The sequence below is a fragment of the Oratosquilla oratoria genome, chromosome 17 (genome assembly GCF_046742065.1).
Source record: "Oratosquilla oratoria isolate Oo_2021 chromosome 17, ASM4674206v1, whole genome shotgun sequence".
In the NCBI taxonomy this organism is placed as follows: domain Eukaryota; kingdom Metazoa; phylum Arthropoda; class Malacostraca; order Stomatopoda; family Squillidae; genus Oratosquilla; species Oratosquilla oratoria.
The window spans coordinates 5,568,981-5,592,637 of NC_134793.1; the positions used below are offsets into that span (position 1 = coordinate 5,568,981).

Consider the following 23,657-nt stretch of genomic DNA (forward strand, 5'->3'; position numbering starts at 1 on the left):
GCGGAGTAATGTACTGCACTGCCAGGCATAACGTTGCAATTCTATTACTCTATTAAATGTTAGATATTATTGCACCATCTTGTGGTCGTAAAGTCGATCAGTCGTAAGTCGCATAGGTCGTAAGTCGACGACTACCTGTATATATATATATATATATATATATATACACACACACACACACACACACCAAGGGCTTTTCCCCCCGTACAAGGGAGGTAGATAAAAAACAAAGGCATAAAATCCACTCCCACCCATTCCATCCTCACATACTCCACTCCCATTCAACCCCTTCCCTCCCATTCAACCCCCTCCCTCCCTCTTATCTTGGCTCCTCCTGGATGACAGGTCATCCCTGCATCTCACCCACTGCCCTGGGTCAGAAGCAGTGTCGCAAGACACAGCACATCCACAGCAAGGCCACTTCATTTAATCAGCAACTCCTCCTCTCTATCCCCTCATGCCGAAAAAGAGAAGACTGGGAGAAATCCCTTCGGGCTGTTCCAAGATTTAACACTAAATTTGGGGTTGTGACCTATACACAAGTGTCACAAATACACAAATAAACTTATAATTAAATAGTGTACAGAATTAAATGGGAATAGCATAGGAATTTAGCAACTATAATTTGTTTTTGTGAAAAGAGAGAGATGGGAGGGTTGCCTTGTAAGTGCGGCAGCCCTGCAGTAGATGTACTATGTCTAACTGCATTGGCTCTGACCCAGGTGGTGAGTGTGAGACAGGGATGACCCTTTATCCATATGGAGCTAAGATGAGAAGGTAACAAGTGTGGTGGAATGGATGGGAATGGGTGTGAACCTTGACTGGCTAGTTCCCTTACAAAGGTAAATAAGTCCTTGGTATATCAATAGAAAAGAGAGAGAAATCAGCTGGAACTCCTGCAACAAAATGCTGTAGTAAATCTAAATTAAATCTTAAAAAAGAATAATAATAATAATAATAATAATAATAAAAATAAAATAATAATAATAATAATAATAATAATAATAAAAATAAATAAATAAATAAAAATAAGATAAATAAATAGAAAATAAATAACAGATTTTTTTTTCTGTCTTTTTCTCAATATTTAATTTACAGGACATTGTAAGTCTTGTACACATTCGATAATTCCATTGAAATTGGTACATGATGTTTTTTTGTACTGTATGTTTAGAACTTCTCTGAAATGTTTTCTTTTTCTTTTTCAGAAATTGCTCCAGTCACCCGAAGTTCTTGAATTTGTGCAGAAAAAGTTGGCCAAGGGCTAGATTGTATTTTCTCAAAAGAGTAATTTTGGATATAATGACAATTACTGTATTCATTTTATGAGCTATTACATGAAATTCATATCTATAAGATATGATTCCTGATATGCATTTTTGTTTATTGAATACATATGCTTCCTTCTATATACCAAGAGCTTTTTCCCCCTTATAAGGGAGATAGCCAAATCAAAGACAAGTACTTACTCCCACCCATTCCACTCCCCTCCACCACCCTCTCCCCCCTCTCCTCTTAGCTCCTCATGGATGACAGGTCATCCCTGTATCCTGCCCAGTGCCCTGGGTCAGAAGCAATGTAGCAAGACACAGTACATCCACATACATATGCATAAACGTGTAAAAATGTAGATATATTTTTAAGATGGTGTAGGTTTTGTATGTACACAACTTTGATTTTCTTAGTTATGTTTATAAGATAGAATTTATTCTATCATCTCTGTTGTATCATATTCCTTTCCATAATCTTCGGACTGAACACGTACCACACTTGCTGGTAATCTATTTTCATTTTTCCTTAGTATGTTTTGAAAAAGTTACTTCTTGACATCTTCTATACCTATTTTCTTTTTCAATTTACATTTATGTCCTCAAATCTGACCCATAATGAGAATACAGTAGAAGTTCTGTCTTTTGTCACCTTTGAGACCTAACAGGCACTGAAACTTTGAATTTGCCAAAACATTGAACAATTTTGTTGAATATGATTGTAACTATAACCAGTGAGTAATATCCAGTGTGTGTGTGTGTGTGTGGGGGGGGTTGATTAAGTGAGGTAGCTTTACTGTGGATGTACTGTGTCTTGTTGCATTGCTTCTGACCCGAGCAGTGGGCACGAGACAGGGATGATCCTTCATCCACGAGGAGCTATGAGAGGGGAACAAGGGTGGTGGATGGGAGTGGAGTGGGTGGAAGTGGAATGGGTGGGAGTGGGTGCATTCTTTTGACTTAGCTACCTCCCTTATAAGGGGTAAGAAGCCCTTGGTATATAGTTAGATAGATTTCTTGTATATATTGATTCATTTAAAGAAAATTCTAATCAAATGTAGAGAAGATCAGGGGCAGGGCAGTTGTTGGTAAGGGTAAGGGCACAATACTCTGGAAATGTGACAGGACACTGATGCAGGCCTGTAAACAAAGAATGGATGCATTCTAGTATTTTTTCACCAATTTTACACAATACTGTAAATATTTAATAAGCAACTTGTACTATCTTTTATCGCAGAAAAAATGCTGTACAATTAAGTGTATGTACATTTGATCGTAGTGTAGCCTTCATCTGGGACTGTGTGGTTTACAACGAATGAATATATGATTTTATAGCATGTGTTGTTTACATTACTTACACATAAACATGATGATTCAGTTTCATCTGAAATCCCTCTTATCAGGAGACTAGGACAGTATTCCATACAGAGGAGTTTGCATGTACATACATATACCAAGGGCTTTTTCACCTTTATCAGGGAGATAGCCAAAATCAAAAGGCATAAATCCCACTCCCACCCATTCCACTCCCATTCACTACCCCTCCCTCCCTCCCTCCCTCTCATCTTGGCTCCTCTTGGATGACAGGTCATCCCTGCATCTCTCCCATCGCCCTGGGTCAGAGGTAATGCAGCAAAATTCAGCACATCTATAGCAAGGCCTCTTCATTAAATCGGCGACAACCTCCCCTCTCTGTCTTCTCATGCAGAAACATTGAAGACTGGGGAGAAATCCCTTTGGGCTCCATCAAAATATCATTCACACAGACCCACTCCTCCCAATCACCCACCCACTCCCCTTCATGCATCACAGTATCATGTATACACTGCTATTCTCCACTCACCCTTATCTTCTGCCTTCTCCTTTCCTTCCTCAACAGACATCCCCCTCTTGCTCAACATCCCGTACACCCCATCCATCTCATCCTCAGTTACCCCCTCATGTTCGCTCCATCAACCTCTGCCTTCCACACTTCTTTTACTAATTTTTCTTCATTAATTTTTTCCATGTGTCCAAACTTTGTTGTGTGAAATTTAAAGAACCATGCCCTTGGTCCAACTTCCTGGTGGTAGGGTTCAAATTGCTGTCACCTTGACCTCTGCCACAAGTAGCACCACTTTAACCCACTTGGCTAGCGAGCCAAAATACATAACCATGTTTAATAAGTAACAAATTAGGTACATTTACGGACACAGCTAGACAGTAAGCCTAATGGGAAAAGTTATATCGGTGATGTTACTACAGCTAGCTGACCTTGCTAAGCTGATGAATGGGTACCCTTTTCAAAAATGCTGTTCTGCTACTTTTTAGAAAATGTAACAAAAAATTAAAAAAATTCTTGGAAAGGGATTATTTCATAAAAGTGCTGTAAGATTGGGTCTTCCGAAACATTGGATGCTAAAAGAATGGAATTTTACTGCATGTGTGTGTGTATATATATATATATATATATATATATATATATATATATATATATATATATATATATATATATATATATATATATATATATATATATATATATATATATTTTCCTTTTTCTTTCTTTTATGGGCCTTTGTACATCGAATATTTATTGATTTTATAATTTTTAATTATTAATGACCAAATTGGGTTAAATGAAAATCCTGAATATATCCATAAGATCTTTGATTTTGAAAGTATAGGGGAGATCAAAGTTGCCATTAATAAAGATATTCATGCTTCCATTGTAATCAATAAATAATTATGTGCAGGTTTCATGATTTTCATTAGTTTCATCACATTGCCCCTTTCTCTTCCTCTTCCCAGCATTGAGTCTGTATCTCCATTTTCATTACATGCCAGGTTTTGCAGATCTGGAACTTATCTTCTGATGGTTCTTATTAATCTTTCCAATATCTGTTATACTTATGTGCCATATATTGAATAAGGTGTTGAATTTTTATGAGCCCCACCACATTGTCATCTGTATGCTTCAGACATTTCCCAGAGGTGTTCACCATGTACATGCTTCTCCTTGGCATCCTGAGTCTTTTTAGTGAGCAGACCTAGATCTTTGTCCATACCTATTGCCCTCAGTACTCCTGTCCTACTATGTATGTTCTCTGTGAATAGTTGTGACACTATATGTTGGTATTAAGTCCTTCACCTGAGAGGATGCCACAGAGATTAATATGACAATGTGGTTCAACATTCCTGTCTTCTTACCTTGTCCTTCATTGGTGAAACATCTGGCACTTGACCTTGCAAGGATATGTGTACTGCCGGAAATAACCGTTTCCAGGTATCAAATGACACAGTGCAAACGGACAATGAAGCAACGACTCCACTACAACTATTTTCCTGTGGTCTGCTCCTCTAACTTCAGCTCTTTCACACTGCTACAATTTGCTGAATTCTGGTCCACTGGGTATAGAAAATTCACAAATGAAAAGGCAAGAGCTCCCTCCCATCCATATCTTAGCAATGCTTACTAGAGAGTTCCCTCCATTTCAGGAAACTCCTCCCACTAGAACTTTGACAATATTGCCAACACTTCACCACAACAGTGATGCCAACCTAACACTCAGTTACACTACAGATAGCCAGGTAGCAGCCAGAATAAAAGGAAAATTGCCACTCAGTGTAAGAGGGGCTCATTGAGATACTGAGAAAGTGCCATAGAAGTGAGCAAAATATCCTGGTGGCAACCAGAAAGATAGCCTTGAGTTTCACAGACTTTAAATTTGCATCTCCACACGACCTGACAATAATTTTTTATATTTTCTTCCCATAGCTCTCTGGGGAGGAAATTTGGATGGTCATATATGTTATATTAGTATGGGAGGATTTCTGTTTCACTTGCATGTGGTATTAGGAGGGGAGCGGCTACCAGTCGTCAGCTGTCCCTATTTGAAAAGGTAGAGGAAATACAGTTGAAGTTAGTAGAGAGATACTGGATCTGGTCAGAAGATAGAGTGTTATCCCATTGGGGCTGCACATACAAATGGAGGCGAGAGTGTTGTTAAGATCTGAAGATCTTAAGCAGCAGGGAAGTAATAATAACAATTGTTGCCTCAGGTTTCCCTAACTGGAAACCTGCAGCCTCTCATTAGCTGGCTATGGTCTTTGGTTCCCCTCATAGATCTTTCTAGGAAGACACCTTGGATTGAAGCCTGTGTGTATTGATATGGGATTATGTTACTGGGTGAAAGTAGTGAGAAGGGAGCAATCACTGGTTGTTAGCTCTCCATATATGAAAAGGTGGAAGAAATACAGATGAAGATAATAGAGAGAGATCTTGGGCCTAGTCCAGACAGTGTCATCCCCTCAGGGCTGCACTGTCAGCTGGAGGTGAGGGGGTTGACAGGTTTTGAAAATGGACATAAGGAGATTATTTTCACTGCTGTCCATCATGGAGGACCACCATGAGCAGGTGCGTGTCAGTGGTCCCTGGGAAGTGATTCTCTTTGAAGTCCATTTTGCAGGTACTCATCATTGGTGTCCACCAGAAGGTACCTATTGTTATCTCCTGGTAACCAGGGTAAAAGAAAAAATGCCATCAAGTATGTAAGGGATTAGATAACACCAGCCACTTCTGGTTTCAAGTATACTGCTTACATTTTACTTTTTGGAAAATATATGATTATCATAAGTTTTCAAGTCTCGTGATTTTTTTTAAATATTTGCAAATACCCCTCCATTTTGTATCTTCTCGAGTATCTGAAAGTGATGGTCTTGTGAGACAGTTGTAAGGGAGATTCTTCTCCAAGGTGCCCCACCTTAAACCTGTTAATAATTTTACTTCTATGCTTGGTGCTGATGCTCTGTCTCCCTCATCTATGTATTTCCTCCACTTTTTCACATAATAATAGCTGGTAATCAGCAACTGCTCCCCTCCTGGTAGTGTAAGTGGGTGACGGAAACAGTCTCACAACTAATGGAAGACAGACAAGCCTAAGGACCTTTACTTGCCAGTATTTGGCTGTGGGTTTTCATTTAGTGAAACATAAGAAAACATTTGTTATTATTAAACCCCCTCCTTTACTTCTCCAATTTCTGTTCTCATTTGGCTTCCCTCCCCTGCTGTGTGCTTTCCTGTGTGAAGACCAAATGATTATTTTCCTCCATATATTGTGGCTTTTTTTTGTGCTCTTTTCATGAAAGTAATCCCTTTTCATTTTGTATCTTTGTACATCTATTTTTTATGTCATTGGATTTCCTAAAAGCTTTATTGCGTATATAATTAATATATTTTATCCATATAAAGTCTTTCATTTGTCTCACCTTTAACAAGTGGTGTTGCGAGAACAAAATGTTTTGGTGGTATGGTTTACATGAGGAATCAACAATGGTGGTGGTCCTATGGGATAGGGATGTTATGGAATCATTTTCATGCCACTCATCTTTGAAGTGCATCAACACCCCCATCTCCACTCAAGGGCATAGACCTTTGGGGCCAGCATTCTCTTTAGGCAGGGGCCAAAATCTCTATTTCAGCTTTGAATATTTTACCACCACATAAATATATCTACTCACGCAGAAATAATGAACCAAAGTTTCCAGTTGATGATATGATATGGTTTAATGTCACAAACTCCTCCCATTGGAAGGCTAGGATGGTGCCCCTTACAGAGGACTTTGTAGCATGGAATTTAATGAACCATGCCCTTGGTTTAATTTCGCCACAAGTAATGACACCCTAACCCGCTCAGCCAGTGAGCTTCCAGTTGGTAAGAAGTAGATTTTCTAGAAAAGACTGGATAAAAAGAGAGAGAATAACAATCTTGGATAAGAATAAATATGTAAGTGAAGGAAGCACACAAATTACCAGAGATGGTGTGAGGGAAATAAAGGTTAACATTCCTTGGTTTCTTTTACAAAGACCCCCCAGCAACCAGGTAATTGGGAACAGCCACTGGATAGGTCCAAATGTCACTCAGGGGAGAAATATTAGGCCACTGTGCTGTGTCTGCAAGAGGACAGTCTATTGATCAAGAAAAAAACATGATGGAAGACCACCAACCTTGAATCAACTGGAAACCAGCACCAGATTAGAACAGCACTCTTTACTATCTCCACAAGGAGGTCCTGCTCCGAGAGGCTGGTACCTGGCCTCTGAGTTTGGCCCCGAAATACATTCCCAGGTATCTTGTACCTTTTATGAATACCATTTTGATATCCTGCAACTCTTCACCGCATCATATTAAGACAACAGGGCAGGACTAGTAGCAATAGATTTGAATTGGACAAATTTAGGTTTAAGAAGGAAATAGGCAAGAACCGGTTTACTGAAAGAGTGGTTAACGAATGGGATAGACTTAGTAACCATGTAGTAACCACTGAAACAATTTGTTGTTTTAAGGGAAGGTTAGATAACTTTATGGAGAGGGATGAAAGATAATAAGGGACATGGAATTGCCTAATGTAGGCCTTATGGCCTCTTGCAGTCTCTTCCATTCTTATGTTCATATCACTAATATGATAAGAATAGTAGGATCTCAAGGTGAGGAAGAGGAAGACCAATAGTGGATGCTTCTTAGGGCCTACCCTAGGAGTTTCCAAGAGTGAGGCAGTGACTGAATCTAACAGTATATTTAGGCATTATTAAACCTCTCCCATTAGGAAGATAATGTAGTGGTACATTTGTAAAATACATACATATACCAAGGCTTTTTCCCCCTTACTAGGGAGGTAGCCAAAAAGGGAAAGGCATAAAAACACTCCCACCCATTTCATCCCTAAATACACTCCACACCCCTCCCACCCTCCCTCTCATCTGAGCACCTCCTGGATGACGGGTCATCCCTGCACCTTGCCCACCGCCCTGGGTCAGAAGCAGTGTCGCAAGACACAGCACATCCACAGCAAGGCCGCTTCATTTAATCGGCAACCCCCCCTCTCCGTCCCCCCTTGTATATAAGGAGAGGACGGGGAGAAATCCTTTCGGGCTGCGTCAAAAATTTGCTCACACATACTACATCTCCCCCCCCACCCCCCTGCCCACTCCTCCTCATGCAATCACAACATCATCCATATACAACCATTCTCCACTCACCTCTGTCTTCCGTCCTCTCCCTTCCTTCCTCAACAGACATTCCCCTCTTCCCCAAACCCCCTTCACCCCATCCATCCACCTCATCCTAGGACGTCCCCTCATGTTCACTCCCTCCACATCTGCCTTCCATACCTCTTTTACTAGTCTTTCTTCACTCATTCTTTCCATGTGTCCAAACCATCCTAATATTCTTTCATCAACCCTATCTCCCAGCTCCTTTTTCACCCCTGTTCTCCTCCTCACCTCCTCATTTCTCACTCTATCCAGCCTAGTAACTCCCATCATACTTCTCAGACACCTCATCTCAAACACATTTGTAAAATGAGACTTATTAACCCACTGTCGGAGAATGATATAAGACAGAAGATCTGTATATTCTGACCACTAACTGTGGTCCTCTCCAGCAGACTGATGCATAGTGTGGAGTGTGCAAGTAAATATAGCTAAAAGGGGTACATTTAGGGGAAAGTGGGGACTAGGTTGTACGTCCTTGATGAGTTCGAGGCAAAGACCTTTACCCCGACCTCATCAAGGACATATAACCTGATTTCCCCCTTTTCCCTGTCCCCTAAATGTACCACCCTTAGCTATATTCTTCTCTCCCACTATTTAACAATAATTTCATTCATTCACTTGATGCACAAAAGATCACCAGCAATGGTGCATGATGGTGGAGACAGGAGATGATGATCTTTAGAAGTCCTTGGCTACAACCCACATTGGTGACAGTGCAGGTCCAGTAGTCATATTGTAACAGGACAAGAGGCACCTACAGCATGGCAGCAGCCTTTATAACTAAGTAGATATCTTTAGTATCCTCCCTGCTCACCCCATATGGGGAAGATGCTATTAAAGGTATCTCAGAAATGGTCATTTCCCCAGTAAGGTTACCTGAATGTGGTAGTAATGATAATAACCAAATAACAACAGGAAGGGAGCAACTTCCTTCCCAAAATCAAAGTCTCTATTACATTCCTTCCCCACCCAGCAACACTTCCCTGTAAATAGAGCAAAGAACCCTTCCCCCAAACTAAGAACAATTACCAACCCTTCCCCCCAAACTAAGAAAAATTGCCCACCCTTCCCTATTCTATACACCAAGGGCTTTTCCCCTTATAAGGTAGGTAGCTAAGTCAAAAGGCATTACGTACACCCACCCATTTCACTCCCATACATTCCATTTCCATCCACCACCCATTCCTCTCTTTCATCTTAGATCCTTGTGGATGACAAGTCATCCTTGTATCACATCCACTGCCCTGGGTCATGGCAGTGGGTAGAATACACCCTCCCCATAGAGTAATAATTGTTGTTGTTGATGTTATTGAGAAATGCAAGCACCACAATGACTGCCACCTGGACCCCACTATGTAACACTACAGTGACAAGCCCATCCACCAATTTGACCCATACCAAGGCAAATTAGATCCTAACTTTACACAGGAGTCTTGGTCCTCAAATCTACTAACAACAAAACAACAAACTAGTTCCCTATCATCATTCAATCTGTTGCACAAGATTTTTCCTGCAAAAGACCCATTACCCATAAGTCACTCAAGGAAGATATATTGTGCTGTTATTTGGATGTGGCTTGGATAGGCCAGCACCAATACCCCAAAAAATCAGCCCCACAGAAAAATCCCCCTCATAGAAGTTTGCATCAAATGATTTCAGGTGACTACTGGACTTTTCTTCATCAGCCTGAAAAATATGATGATGAAGAAAAAAAACACTAACATGCCTACATTCTGGACACCATTCAATATTAAAAAAGTATCAACACAGAAAGGGGCTGGCCACACAATCACACTGTCCTAGATGCAACCACCACACAGAAGACACTGAACACCTCATCTTACAATGTCTAGACAATAATGTAGTATTTCTTCCCTGAATGACTTAGTAGCCCACCCAGTAGCTGTGGCCAGGTATCTGGGAGCTGCAGTTCTCCTGCAAGAGAGACTTAGGGCAATGGAATGATTGATAGGATAGGGCAGTGTAAGAAGTGTTTGGTGTCTTTTGTGTGATAGTTGCTTCTGAGGTACAGTGGTTTGTTTCTGTGGCCATTCTATGTTGGTATTGTTTTATTGGTGGATAGTGTGTGGTTCTTGCTTCTCTTGGCATGTATTTTTCTGCTGGGCTAATGTCTGGAGTGGTCTGATATAGTAGGAAGTTTGATAGTTGGGTTTGAAGTGCTTGTTTTGTAATCTGAATGTAAATGTTTATTTTTGTGTGGATGTGTTGTGTGGTGCAGGTTTTAGGCAGTTGTAAGTGCTTGAGTAGTTTGCTTCTAATGTTTTATTTCCATTTTGCTGGTTATTTGTACATAAAGTAATGAGATGGTTAGAGTCAAGGGTTTTTGCATAGAAATGTGCATCATTGGGCTGAGGACCATGGATTCTCTTTCTTCACTCAAAAGCACTCACCAAACACTTATGTTAATGACATTGCTACAAAGATAATCCATCACTACAACTAGGAATCAGTGCCCTCCCAGTGGCAGACCAGACCTGATTTCTGGTCCTGAACCTTGACCAAAGACTTGCCTAGATTCTTCACCTAAAACATCAAAAAGAATCCTGCCTCAGACCTTGCAATCTCCAAAAACTGCTATCCCACAAATTGGGGAGTTGTACAATCACTTTGAAACCTATACCAGGCCCTCAAATATAGCATACTCAACTACAGATGTCAAGCCTACTTTTCTACACTCGCAGCCCCTCAAATACTGATCCCTTGGCCTATGCTTCAGCACAGGTGCCTTTTTACTGCTCTCCACTGAAAAGTTTGTACACAAAAAATAGAACACCCTAACCAGGGACATCTACCATAATCTAACATCACTAAAATAAATCTACACCACTACCAACCCAATCTCCTACATCACCAAAACCTCTACAAACCATCAAGATTTTGACAAATACCCACATTATGCCCATCTGTATGGCAAGAGAATGGCAGACCTGGTATCCACAATGAAAATTGTCAACAAAGTTCTTTCTATAACAATGCTTAACCAACCCCCTAGCTACTTCTAGTATGCACATTTCACCTTGGCCACCTTAATATTTCAGGGTATCTGGCAAAAATCTCTCCCACCCATCTGCTCAATAAACAAGTGTCAACATATCCATCGATAGTTTCCACTCTAAACACAGAGTAGGTTACACAGTAGTGCCCCTAACTGAAGATCTGGCTTCTTCCTAACCATCACCTCAATCTTCACCATCGAACTCTTCCCCATCCTTGCCATCCTACTTAATATCTACAACTCATCACTGCATCCTATATAATCATATAAAGATTTATGAAGTGCCCTATAGACAATTTCCACTCCCAATTTTTGCCACTCACTGGCTCACATAAGCCATTTCTGTATCATCTAGATTTTCAACTAATTCAAATCTGTCTCCTGCTGAGTGTCATCTCTTGTTGACATTCTAGGGATTGGATGCACTGAGAAGGAGGGTTGTAATGTGGCATCTCCTTGTTTGAATGCCTTCACTCCACTACCAGTAACCCAGTCCTTTGATTAGCAATTAGCAATGCTAAACACGACAAAGACGCTGGAATCGACACAACAGACCATCTAATAATAACCAAGCTCAGCATACATTTATGGCTGTCCTCACACTAACACAACTGAAGTTTTGAAACAGTTCTGGTATGCCTATGAACAAGACATTCACTCCTCACATGTGGCAACCTCATGTTAAGAAATGACTCTCCCACCTGTCAGTGCAGAGCTCGCCTCACAGTTCCTGATTTACACAACTCCTGCACTAACCACTCAATCTCTCATCTACATTCTCAAAATACAGAGACAGTACGCCAAATATTGAACAATAAAACACCAACACCTCAATCATCCTTTCAACAACTTCCCACGAAAAGGACTTCTTACACCCTTGACTAACTAGACAAGTATGTGAAATATAATAAAAAGTATGACACTGGTAAAAGATTATCTTTAAAGGATAAAAATGCTGGTAAACTAGTGACCATAACATCAACACTAGATGTACGAGGAAAGCTCTTGGGTCTGACAGAATCTCCAACTTGATATATAAAAAGTCCAGCGAAGAACTGGTGGACAAAAATTACAGCCTGATTGTGTGTTTCCTTAGAAGAATGGGTAGTAACTCATCATTAACATTGAGGTAACAGGGTACTAATCTTCAAGGAGGCATTAGGGAAGAATTCCTGAATTACAGACCAGTGTCTCTTACCAGCATAGTAACTAAAGTGTGACAGAATTATGAAAGATAGATAAATCATACAGAGAAATCCGATATTTTGGCAGAAAATATTTAGTCTCTGAAATAGAAGATCTTCGTCTATGAGGCAGTTGCTGGGCCGCCGACAAACTCACTAAAGATGTCTGCGACGAACTCGCCGAAGATGTCTTTGACGAACTTGCCGAAGATGTCTGATGATTTTTTTGAAAGTCATGATGACTCATTTCGATGACGACGATCCAGGTCTTCAGGTGCTCTTGACTCAGGAACGGAAGTGGTGATGGGGACAATGGCTCCGATTCTGATTTCAGTTCGAGTATGAGCTTGAAATCGTCACCTAGCCCGTGCGCGCACCCCCCCCCCTCTCTCTCTCTCTCTCTCTCTCTCTCTCTCTCTCTCTCTCTCTCTCTCTCTCTCTCTCTCTCTCTCTCTCTCTCTCTCTCTCTCTCTCTCTCTCTCTCTCTCTCTCTCTCTCTCTCTCTCTCTCTCTCTCTCTCTCTCTCTCTCTCTCTCTCTCTCTCTCTCTCTCTCTCTCTCTCTCTCTCTCTCTCTCTCTCTCTCTCTCTCTCTCTCTCTCTCTCTCTCTCTCTCTCTCTCTCTCTCTCTCTCTCTCTCTCTCTCTCTCTCTCTCTCTCTCTCTCTCTCTCTCTCTCTCTCTCTCTCTCTCTCTCTCTCTCTCTCTCTCTCTCTCTCTCTCTCTCTCTCTCTCTCTCTCTCTCTCTCTCTCTCTCTCTCTCTCTCTCTCTCTCTCTCTCTCTCTCTCTCTCTCTCTCTCTCTCTCTCTCTCTCTCTCTCTCTCTCTCTCTCTCTCTCTCTCTCTCTCTCTATATATATATATATATATATATATATATATATATATATATGCAAAATAACCACAGGAGAAGGGAAACTTGTAGAGAGTAAGTACTTTCGTATATTACATCTTCAGACTAAATGACAAAGATACAGAGTTGTGTTTAAATGTAAGTATCAGGTAGCAACCATAGAGGGGGAGGGGGAGACAATACAATGCGGAAAGGGGGGATGACCTTACCTCTATCGACCTGACCAACACATAAGGTTCAATCTGGCGGAAAGATTTTGGTGACCATTTGGGTTACCAATTTATCACATTTGAAATGTCCAAACGTGCCTGATATTAAGCAGGATTCTATTATATTTCTTGCAGGCTTTTTCCTTTGGCTAAAATTGTTGCCTTAGACCAATCAATATGATGGTTGTATAATGCTTTATGTTAAAATATTTCAACATATTTACATTTAAACACAACTCTGTATCTCTGTCATTTAGTCTGAAGATGTAATATACGCAAGTACTTACTGTCTACAAGTTTCCCTTCTCCTGTGGTCATTTTGCATTTCTGTATCACGGTGATGTGATTGCTTGCATATGTATATGTATATACATATACATATATATATATATATATATATATATATATATATTTATATATATATATATATATGTATACATATAAATGTGTATGTATAAAGCAAAGGCTCCATATTGAACACTCACATTGTTGAAGGAAATAAGATAGCTTTGTATATTTTGTATATGCAAGTGGTCAGCCTTCGTTTGTAAGGAGGATTTGGTAACAAAATGTCGGAAACACGCCTCAGGATCGTGACAGACATTCAGTAAAATAAATTAAAGTTTCATGTCTTTATTTTGCAGTACAGCATTGGACCTTTGCCATTCTGGGGCCGTTGACACACAGAAATGATAATACGTAATGGTGGCAGCACACTAGGCATTTCTCGCTAGCATGCTACTTGCTTTTGCTACTTCGTTTGAGTAAAAACGACTTCGGTTACCGCTTTTGTTTTTCAAGTTCCCAAGTGTCCAGTTACTCTTGCGACATAGAATGAGAAGCTGAACGATGAACTAAGAGGAATTAAACCTACACTAATGTTAGACACAATGTTAAAATGTTCTTACGAAAGTCTAGAATATTGTAATCGAAGTCGTTTCTACTCAAACGAAGTAGCAAAAGTAAGTAGCATGTTAGCCTACTGTGCCGCCACCTTTAACGGTTACAGACAACAAATAATCATGTTAGTACCAGCAGCATCTTTGTCTTGCACTCTCCCAACATTGAAATGAGCAGTCAAGGCTTCTAGAGTCCACAGGCACACACACACACACAAATACACACACGTTCATGCTGCAGCATTTTATGGAATCCGTCCCAGCGATTCTGTCAATATCAAAAATCACATTATGGCAACATCTTCATCATAACCGCACCTGATTGGTTGTTGAACTCGAATGCTCAGTACAACAGCCAATAGGGAGCAGTTGCGACAAAGATGTCGCCCTAAGTGAGGCTTGAGATTGATGGAGTCGCTGCGATGGACTATGAGTAATGTATCACATGAAGAGTAAGGTTACATTAATTGCACTTCGTAAGCTCGTTTCACTTTCTCCCTCAGTGTCTACAACAATCTATGACTTCAAATGTTACAGAGAGCATGACGTCCTGCATTCGATTCACGTTGTCTGAAATTGCATACATCCACCTTAACCCATTCCATGGTGAATTTATTGCAACAGACCCTTTGAACGATGTACACATTTTCTTTTCAATTATTTCAGACTTGCTCGACTGAAAGAGACTTCGAATCTAATTGTTCTCATTTTCGTTACAATACCTTTGGCAAAATAACCAAAATGACTCGATTTTAACAATGTTTAATTCCTAGTTTTATTTTTCATCACAGCGACTCGAGAAGTAAGATACTGTTTTCGAAGTCTCTCTAATTCAAGCGAATCTGTAACAGTATCAGAAAACGCGTTTTGAGTGACACAGGCTTTGCTAAGCCAGAACCTATTTGGCGATGTGACCATAGAGCTCAACACCACACGATGCAATCAATTTTAAAACAGAACCCTGTACCCCAGCAACCATCACACTGCATTTCCATATTGGCGAAAAGTGCTTCTGATTCCACTTCGTTTGCTCGTTCCAGAGCATCGGCACTGGCACTGAAGAATGGCACTCTTTGACAACCGTCGCAAGAAGAGGACGGGAAGGGCCACACAGCGCAGCGGAAGAAGAAGTCTCCTGCAGAGGAAAGGAGAATAGGTGGAGTTCGGTTAGCCGTTCACTGTCGCCAAGGAGCCGTCGCGACAGGAAGCTCCGTGGGGTCATGGCCGAAGAAGTAGTTCCCTGACGGATGGACGCACTCGTGGTCCTCGTCCGGACCTGGCGAAGGAATTCCCCCTAGTGCAAGTGGTCTTAAAGTTATGCCTCGGTGCCCCTCAAAGGCGTGTTAAAACAGTTTCTTAGCAGAATCCGAAGTGGCTTTCCGAGAGAGGATATGTAGTTATCATGTATGACAACGTGATAGAGAACAGAGGACATTGTCAAATCTACCCGGAGGAGAACCTGCGGAAATCTTTAAGAACCACTCTAGAGAATAAAGTGACGGCCCACATCCGAAAAAGAGGGAACTTCGAAGATTCACATTTCATCAGTGTGGTGTTTCCTCGCTCATGTCATCGTTGTCACCCAGTACTAGTCAGTCTTCCCTCTTAGGGACACGACTCAACTTTGACCTAAAAGTCAGTCCAGTTACACATTTGGCACATAGTTCCTCGACGTGGCACATGATGCATCAGCTTCAATTTCCTTTGGCCCTGAGGTTGGCAATTCCCATTCCCACATGGCCAGGTACCTGGCCCATTAGTCACCCATTGGTCACTTGAATAGGCACCGTATCTTCTTCCTAGTTGTTCATAGCAACCTGGAATCCCATGCAAAGCCTATTTACACTGACTTATGAGACACTGTTTAAAGTGAGCAGAAGACACGAACAGGCGGTTGGTCACGGCCGAACCGTTACCTTTGCCCTCTGTGTTTAGACAGTCGGAGCAAGTTGTTGTCACCGTTAGTTATTAGAAACTGATCCATAGTTCTCAGGATCAGGAGGCGGGGAGGAAAGATGGACATACCGCGCGGTACAGTCACGAGTATAGCGTCTTTTAGTGTCACCATGACGTCATGTCTTCGGAACCAGACGCACCGAACCAAGGTCATACACTTTGACTCGTAGTTTGCGATCAAGAGTCACGGATCGTCTTCCCAATGTAAGCGATGATCCTCGGAGCGCGGTGCATACGACAGAATGATTAGCCTAGTTACGTATGGTCTGAGGTGATGGCGTACAGAAACTACCACACACACACACCAGACCTGTAGGTAGCTGTGAGTCATTCAGCAGGAACTGGTAGAGCTGGCACAGGGTTCTTCTTCCGTAGATAACTGCCGTTCAGTCAGGGGCATCTGGTCAGTGAATCTCGTCAACGTGGAACCAGTGTTAATGAGTGGTTAATAAGAATCGACCCCTGGACCAGTTTCCAGCTGTTGACAAGGATCTAAATGACCATAGAAGCAACCTGGGCAGTCAAAAGAGCCCGATGGCGCAGGAACCCAGGCGGACAGAGAGGACCGAGGGAGTCTGGCGAAAACGGGATCAGTAGAGCGATCCGATTTCGCCTGTGATGCTCCTCAGGTAGCAGAAGATGATGTGCTCCCTGACGGCGGCAAAGACGAAACGCGTCTGCTCGGTGTCGGTGGCGCATGTGTGGTGGACGAAGGGCCGGCGGCAGAACCTCTCGGCCGTCTGCTTGAACTGCTCCTCGATGAAGAGGGCGGCCTCGTGAGCGTCCCCGGGAGGTCCCTGGTACTCGGGGAAGTAGGCATGGAGGGCGCGCGGCTGCTGACTCAGCTTCGAGGCCAGCACGTCCCTCTTGTTGAGGAAGAGGATGAAGGCTGTGTCCTGGAAGCCCTGGAACTGAACTGTTTCCCGGAAGAGGCTCCTGGACAACATCAGCCGGTTCATGCCAGCATCCTCGTCCGAGTGCTGGTCGAACTCGCTCAGGGACGCTAGAAAGATGATGGCGTTGACGCCGTCGAAGAGTCGGATCCACCTGCGCCTCACTCCGCGCTGCCCTCCAACGTCGGTGATGCGGAACGTCCAGTTATCGTAGCGGAAGTCGTAGATGGTCTCGGAGTGGGTAGGCAGACGCAGGCGTAGCACGTCCTGCTGCGTTGGTCGGAAAGGCTTGCTGGCGAAGCGCTTCACCTCGCCCAGGAAATAGGCCGTGCTGTCGGGCAGGTTGAACTCGCTGGCCCTCTGCCAACACTCAGTGGCTGTCTCGTCCTGCCAGAGCAGTGTGATGAGCCGTGCGTGCTCCTCTGGCAAGTGAGGCGCCACCGTCATGCCCTCCTCTTCCTGAGTGGTGGGCACTTCCAGGCCCCAGTCTCCTGCCGTCACGCCAATGAGGACCTCAGCGGCCTTCTGCGCCTCCGGCGAGTGCCACGAGAGCTTAGCTTCCTGCGCGGCCGCCACGAGACGTGACGCGCACGTGTGCACGTTGCTGAGTACGTGACGTGTGTACCGCCGGAGTGTGCCGGGCGACATCTCGCCGTCGTGGATGATCTTCATCTGGCGCATGATGGTGGACTTTCCGGTCTCGGCGGCCCCAAGCAGGAGCACGTGGACCGTCCGGCGCGGGTCCGGCCACCAATCCGCCCCCTGCTGCTGACCCGAGTGACCTCCATCACTGTCCGCGCAGCCGCACCGGCACACCAGACCGAAGTAACACGAGAACGGGCACGCCATGTCAGACTCGTCCTACGACAAGAGAAACATCAGGACACGCCATGTTACCAGCGTCAACGAAAAGGGAGGGGAAGTGGCGAAGTCCCTGCCGCGGGTAGGCCACTGGCACCAACTTCGGTCTCTCTGGTGTGATCACAAGATCAACCACTGAGCGGGAAAGGAAAGATACCGCGGTTACTGATGCACTTTATTGGAGAGAAATGAGTATATGTTGATTTTCTAATAGCGTTCTTTTGTTTGATGTCTGTGGTACCGGAATCGAGGCCACAAGATGTTTGTTGGTTGCGTGTGCTGTCAGGACGATCACGTGAAAGATCGTTGTCATGATCACATCCAGCCCGCTCGCGGCGACTATGGAGAACCCCGAATTTGCCCACATACAACCTTCTTCCCTATCCCTCTTTTGCAAACGCACACGATATGCACAACTCAGGCTTGCACAAATTTTCAGCGCCGGTATCCTGTAGATCTGTGGGGATTGTCGACTAGCAGATGGCTGAAATTGCATATAACGTCTCTGTTTTCTATTTGCCTGCCATCTAAGCGTTTACCTTCACCACCAACCGGGAAGCATCTCGTCTTCCCTTTCTCAGTCGCCGTCCGAGTTTGAAAACCTAAAAGAATTCACCATTAGGTCCAGGAATATTTGTTGGTATTCCCTGACACAGCTGCCCACACTTCTTGTTCACCCCTTCCTACTTCCAGTGTTGCTTTGTGTTTCTTCCTGTGACTTTACAACCATCCAGTCTGACTGCAACTGTGTCCGTATAGCCCATGGCAATGCCGGTTGTTGTCCGCTCTGCCCGACGCTGCCAGAGGCTTCCAGATCTGAAAGAAAGGAAGCAGGTTAACAAGTTGGCCAGAGAGGATGAGCAAACACTACAGTTATCCAGCAATTGTACCTTACAGAGCATCCTAACAAGAAAACAAATATTCTTGGCCATGTTTTGTTGCATGATCAAAGCGCACTTGAACTAATCATTGGGTCACACAATATATGCTTGGTCATCGCCTGACTCATACATTTCAAACACTAAATCACTTATAATATTCATCTCGACGTTCATTTGGAATATATTTAACAACAAAAATGTATATCATATACATAGCTTTTTGACGAAAGTCATGCTAAAGCGATCTGAATATTACACGATACAACAAAGAATAAGAATATAACGCCTTTTTTAAATATCCTCAAAGTCGACATGGCATCGCCTACCCTCAGATTTTTTGTATTTAGAACCCAAATAAGTCGACACGACGTCACAATTAAGCTCCGCCCCCTGCACGTCGACAAACTTTTAACGTTCAGATTTCGATGAAGAATAAATAATCAAAGTTGAGTTTAAGAACAACATTTCTAATTTGGTTACAGGGAAACAAAAGGCTGCAAGATTGTCAACTAGGTTTACCAAGAAAGAACAACAGAGAGAGAGCGTGAATTAACCAGTCTAAATGAAGACCAGGTAAATGCTGATACATTAGACATTTTGTGAACGAAAACAGTTCAACTTTTATAATTTTCACGTGTTCTTCTCATATAGTGTTTTTAAAAATCTAATATTTTCTAAGTTTTGCATTAGTCTCGCTCTATCTGCTGATAGCTTTGCACAGATAAATTCTTTACTGATCTCTTTCTTTCAATTTTCTTGTACAGGCAATGCCAGCCCTCTCTGTTCTTTCTTTCATTACAGTCAGTCTAGCTTATCTAATCATTCCTCGTATGTCAGGCCTCACAAATTTGAAAACTGTCATGTAATGTTGCACTGGTTCACACATACACACACACACACACACACACACACACACACACACACACACACACACACACACACACACACACACACACACACACACACACACACACACATTCGTCGCATGGACGGCGAAGATTGGAGTTCCGAAGAAAAAGTGAAAATTTCGTGGATCTCAACGTCAAGGAAGTACCTTATTGTATTTACAGGGAATAGGAAAGCTCGTGTAGTGGGAAGGTGATAAAAAAAAAGGAGAAGGGGAGGGATTACTGAGGGAAATGGAAGGAAATGAAGAAGGAGAGGACTTGGTCCAGGCAGGCAGACGCCATATAAGCAAACGCGGCCCAGATCAATTTAGCGACGAGGAAGGGATTAACAAAAGTGTAAAGATTAGAAATATAGATAAGAGCAGCACAATAGAAAGTGAAGATAACATTTTCCAAGGATTTAATGTGGGGGGGGGGAGAAAAACTTGAAAAAAATTGTCAGACATTGGGAAGATAGGTTCGGTAAACTCACGAGGATCACGCAGAGAGTTGAAAAATTGGAAGAACTAGAGAAGGTGAACAAAGACCTAACTAAAGAAATAGAAGAATTAAAAAGACAGTTAAAAGAAGTAAAAGAGGAGAATGAGGAATTAAAGAGGAATAATAAAGAGAATAAAGAGGCCATAGCAAAAGAAGCATAGGGTTGGAAAAAAAATCCAAGAGAACAGTAAAGCTGCATTTACTGACATAATAAAACAGCAGATGAAAGAACAAACTGAAGACTCAGTCATTAAAGTGATGAGACAGAAGGAAAATATAGTAAGAGACTTAGCAGATAAAAAGAAATGTATAATTATATTAGGAATGGAGGATAAATATAATCTAAATAGAACCACAAGAATCAAAGAGGAAAAAGAAAAAGTAAGCAGTTTACTAGAATTAGTTCAGGAAGATGAACCTGCAATCATTAAACAAATTGAGGAGATGTATAGACTCGGAAAATATAGTATAGATAAGACCAGACCCATTAAGATTAAATTCAGGTCACAAACGACAGCAGAGAACATCTTAGCAAAAACAGGGAAACTAGCAAACAGTGAACAATATAAAAAGGTATGGATAAAAAGAGAAATGAATAAAGAGGAAAGAGAGGAGGAAAAAATGAAAAGACATGAAACTAAGGGGAAAAAAACGAGAACAGAACAGAGTCAGAAAAAGAGAAATTCTATTGGAGAGTAGTGAATATGAAAGTAAGGAAATACGACATACTAGAGAAAAACAAAAGGGAAACAGAGAATACAACGGAAGTGGCAGAAAACTAAGAGTGTCTTACACAAATATAGATGGATTAATAACAGGATTGAATGAGCTGAATTATTATCTGAAGGAAAAAGAAACGGACATAATGGGAATTGTAGAAACGAAATTAAAAGGTCCACTACCACCCAACAGTGTAGGACATGATGCATATAATTATTGAATTAGAAACAGAGAGACAAAACAAGAGGGTGGAGTTATGTTCCTGACTAAGAAGGATATAAACGTGAGGTGTGTCACATATGGAAAGAATACAGTAGAGATGATTATGATCGAAGTGGAAGACAGATAAGAAGAGCAGAAAGTTTGTGATAAATTATGTACCTCCAAAAACAGCCTCGTGGGAAGAGAGTGAACATAAAAGTATGTTAGAAGACACAAGGATAACATTAAATAAGATAATGGAAGATGGAGGAAAAATAGTTATGATAGGCGACTTTAATTGCAAAGAAGTCTGCTGGGAAGAGATGACAGTAAAGGGTGGAGACGGCTCATGGGGAAATGTTCTACTCCAGATGATTATTGACCATACAATGACACAGTGGATACAGGAGAACACTAGGTATAGAAATGAAGAAGAACCATCGAGACTAGACCTAATAATCACATCTGAACCTAGAATAGTGGAAAAGATTGAATATAAAACACAAATAAGTAAAAGTGACCACATATTGATTGAACTGGAACTAAACGAGGAAAAATACATGAAAAGAAATGAACAATATAGAAAAGGAAGAATGATGTATATAAAAATACTTTGATCAAATAAGAGAATTCTTTCAAAAAGAAAACTGGAAAGGAATATACAAAGACGAAACAACAGTGGAAGAGAAATGGAATATTTTGATAAAAATTTATAAAAAAAAAAAAAAAAAAGGAGTGGAAAAGTATATCCCAAGACAAAAGCAAGAAAAAGAATATGTAAAGTGCTGGTACAACAGAAGTTGTAGGGAGTTAAAAGACAAAAGAGACAAAGCTTGGACAAAATGGAAGAAAGACAAAAGACCTGAAAAATGGAAAATATATACTTGTTATAAAAATGAATATGTACAAGCGTGCAGAGAGGAAAAGAGAAAATATGAAAAAGATGTCATAGAGAAATGTAAAGATCAACCAAAATTATTTTACAGATTTGTAAACAACAAACTGAAAAACAAACAAGATTTAGAGAAATTAAGACAAGGAGTTGAATACACAGAGGAAATAGAAATTGCGGAAATTATGAACAAGCATTTTAAATCAGTGTTTACAAGGGAGAACATACAACCGGAAGAGATCGAATGGAAAGAGAAAGTCCCTCCTATGAAAGAAATAGAAGTAACAAAGAATGAAATAATGAAACACTTGAGTAATCTTGATGTCAGAAAATCGCATGGACCAGATGAAATAGCAAACTGGATTCTGAAAGAATGCAGGAATGAACTGGCAGACAAAATACATAGCACAATAAACAGTTCCTTGAAAGAAGGAAAAGTTCCAGAAGATTGGAAAAACAAAAACAAATATAGTACCTATATATAAAGGGGGAAATAAAGAAGACCCTACCAACTATAGACCAGTCTCTCTAACAAGTACAATAGCAAAAATTTGTGAAAGAATTGTCAAAAGTAGATGGGTAAAATATTTAGAAAAAACAAAACAAAACAATGTGCCAAATCCAAGACAATTTGGATTCAGACAAGGACGATCATGCGTCACCAATTTAATATGTTTCTATTCAAGGCTAATAGATATAATACAAGAAAGAGATGGATGGGCTGATTGTGCATTTCTAGACCTAAAAAAAGCTTTTGACAAAGTACCACATAAGAAGTTGCTTAAGAAATTAGAAACTGAAGGAGGAATACAGGGCAAACTGCTTAAATGGATGGAAGACTTTTTGCAAGAAAAAAAATGAGAGTAGTGATAAGAGACAAACACTCAAAATGGGATGAAGTAATAAGTGGTGTTCCACAAGGAACAGTTTTGGCCCCAATAATGTTTGCTATATATATTAATGATATGGATGAAGAAATTGAAAGTTATATGAGCTTCTTTGCAGATGATGCAAAAATATTAAAAAAAGTTAACACGGAAGAAGATTGTGAATCATTACAGAATGATCTAAATAAAGTCTGGGAATGGAGTAGGAAGTGGGAGATGGAGTTCAATACAAAAAAGTGTAGTATAATGGAATTTGGAAAAAGCAAAAACAGAATAACAGGATCATATGAATTGGGAGAAGAAAGAATAAAAAAAAAGTTGAAAATGAGAAGGACCTTGGAGTCATTGTTATGAATGTCACCTGAGAAACAAATAATTAAGATTTTTGGTGAAACTTAAATTTAATAAGAACAATCAAAATGGCATTTACATACCTGGATAAAGAAATGGTGAAGAAAATACTAATCAGTCTGATAAGACCAAGATTGGAATATGCAGCAACAATGTGGTCAACAAGTA

At 41.3% G+C, this 23,657-nt stretch overlaps 1 protein-coding gene and 1 pseudogene across 1 annotated transcript in view; one reads left to right on the forward strand and one right to left on the reverse strand.

Annotated features, from left to right (window-relative positions):
- The window catches only part of LOC143034368 (uncharacterized), a 31,381-nt gene extending 24,884 nt beyond the window's left edge, over positions 1–6,497 (forward strand). Inside the window, exon 5 of the mRNA XM_076200323.1 lies at positions 1,209–6,497. Within this exon, the coding sequence (XP_076056438.1) occupies positions 1,209–1,268 (60 nt within the window). The 3' untranslated portion in view covers positions 1,269–6,497. The remainder of the gene's footprint in view (positions 1–1,208) is intronic.
- Positions 6,498–14,177: 7,680 nt separating this feature from the next.
- LOC143034369 (guanine nucleotide-binding protein subunit alpha-14 pseudogene) overlaps positions 14,178–23,657 on the reverse strand; it is a 27,772-nt pseudogene continuing 18,292 nt past the window's right edge.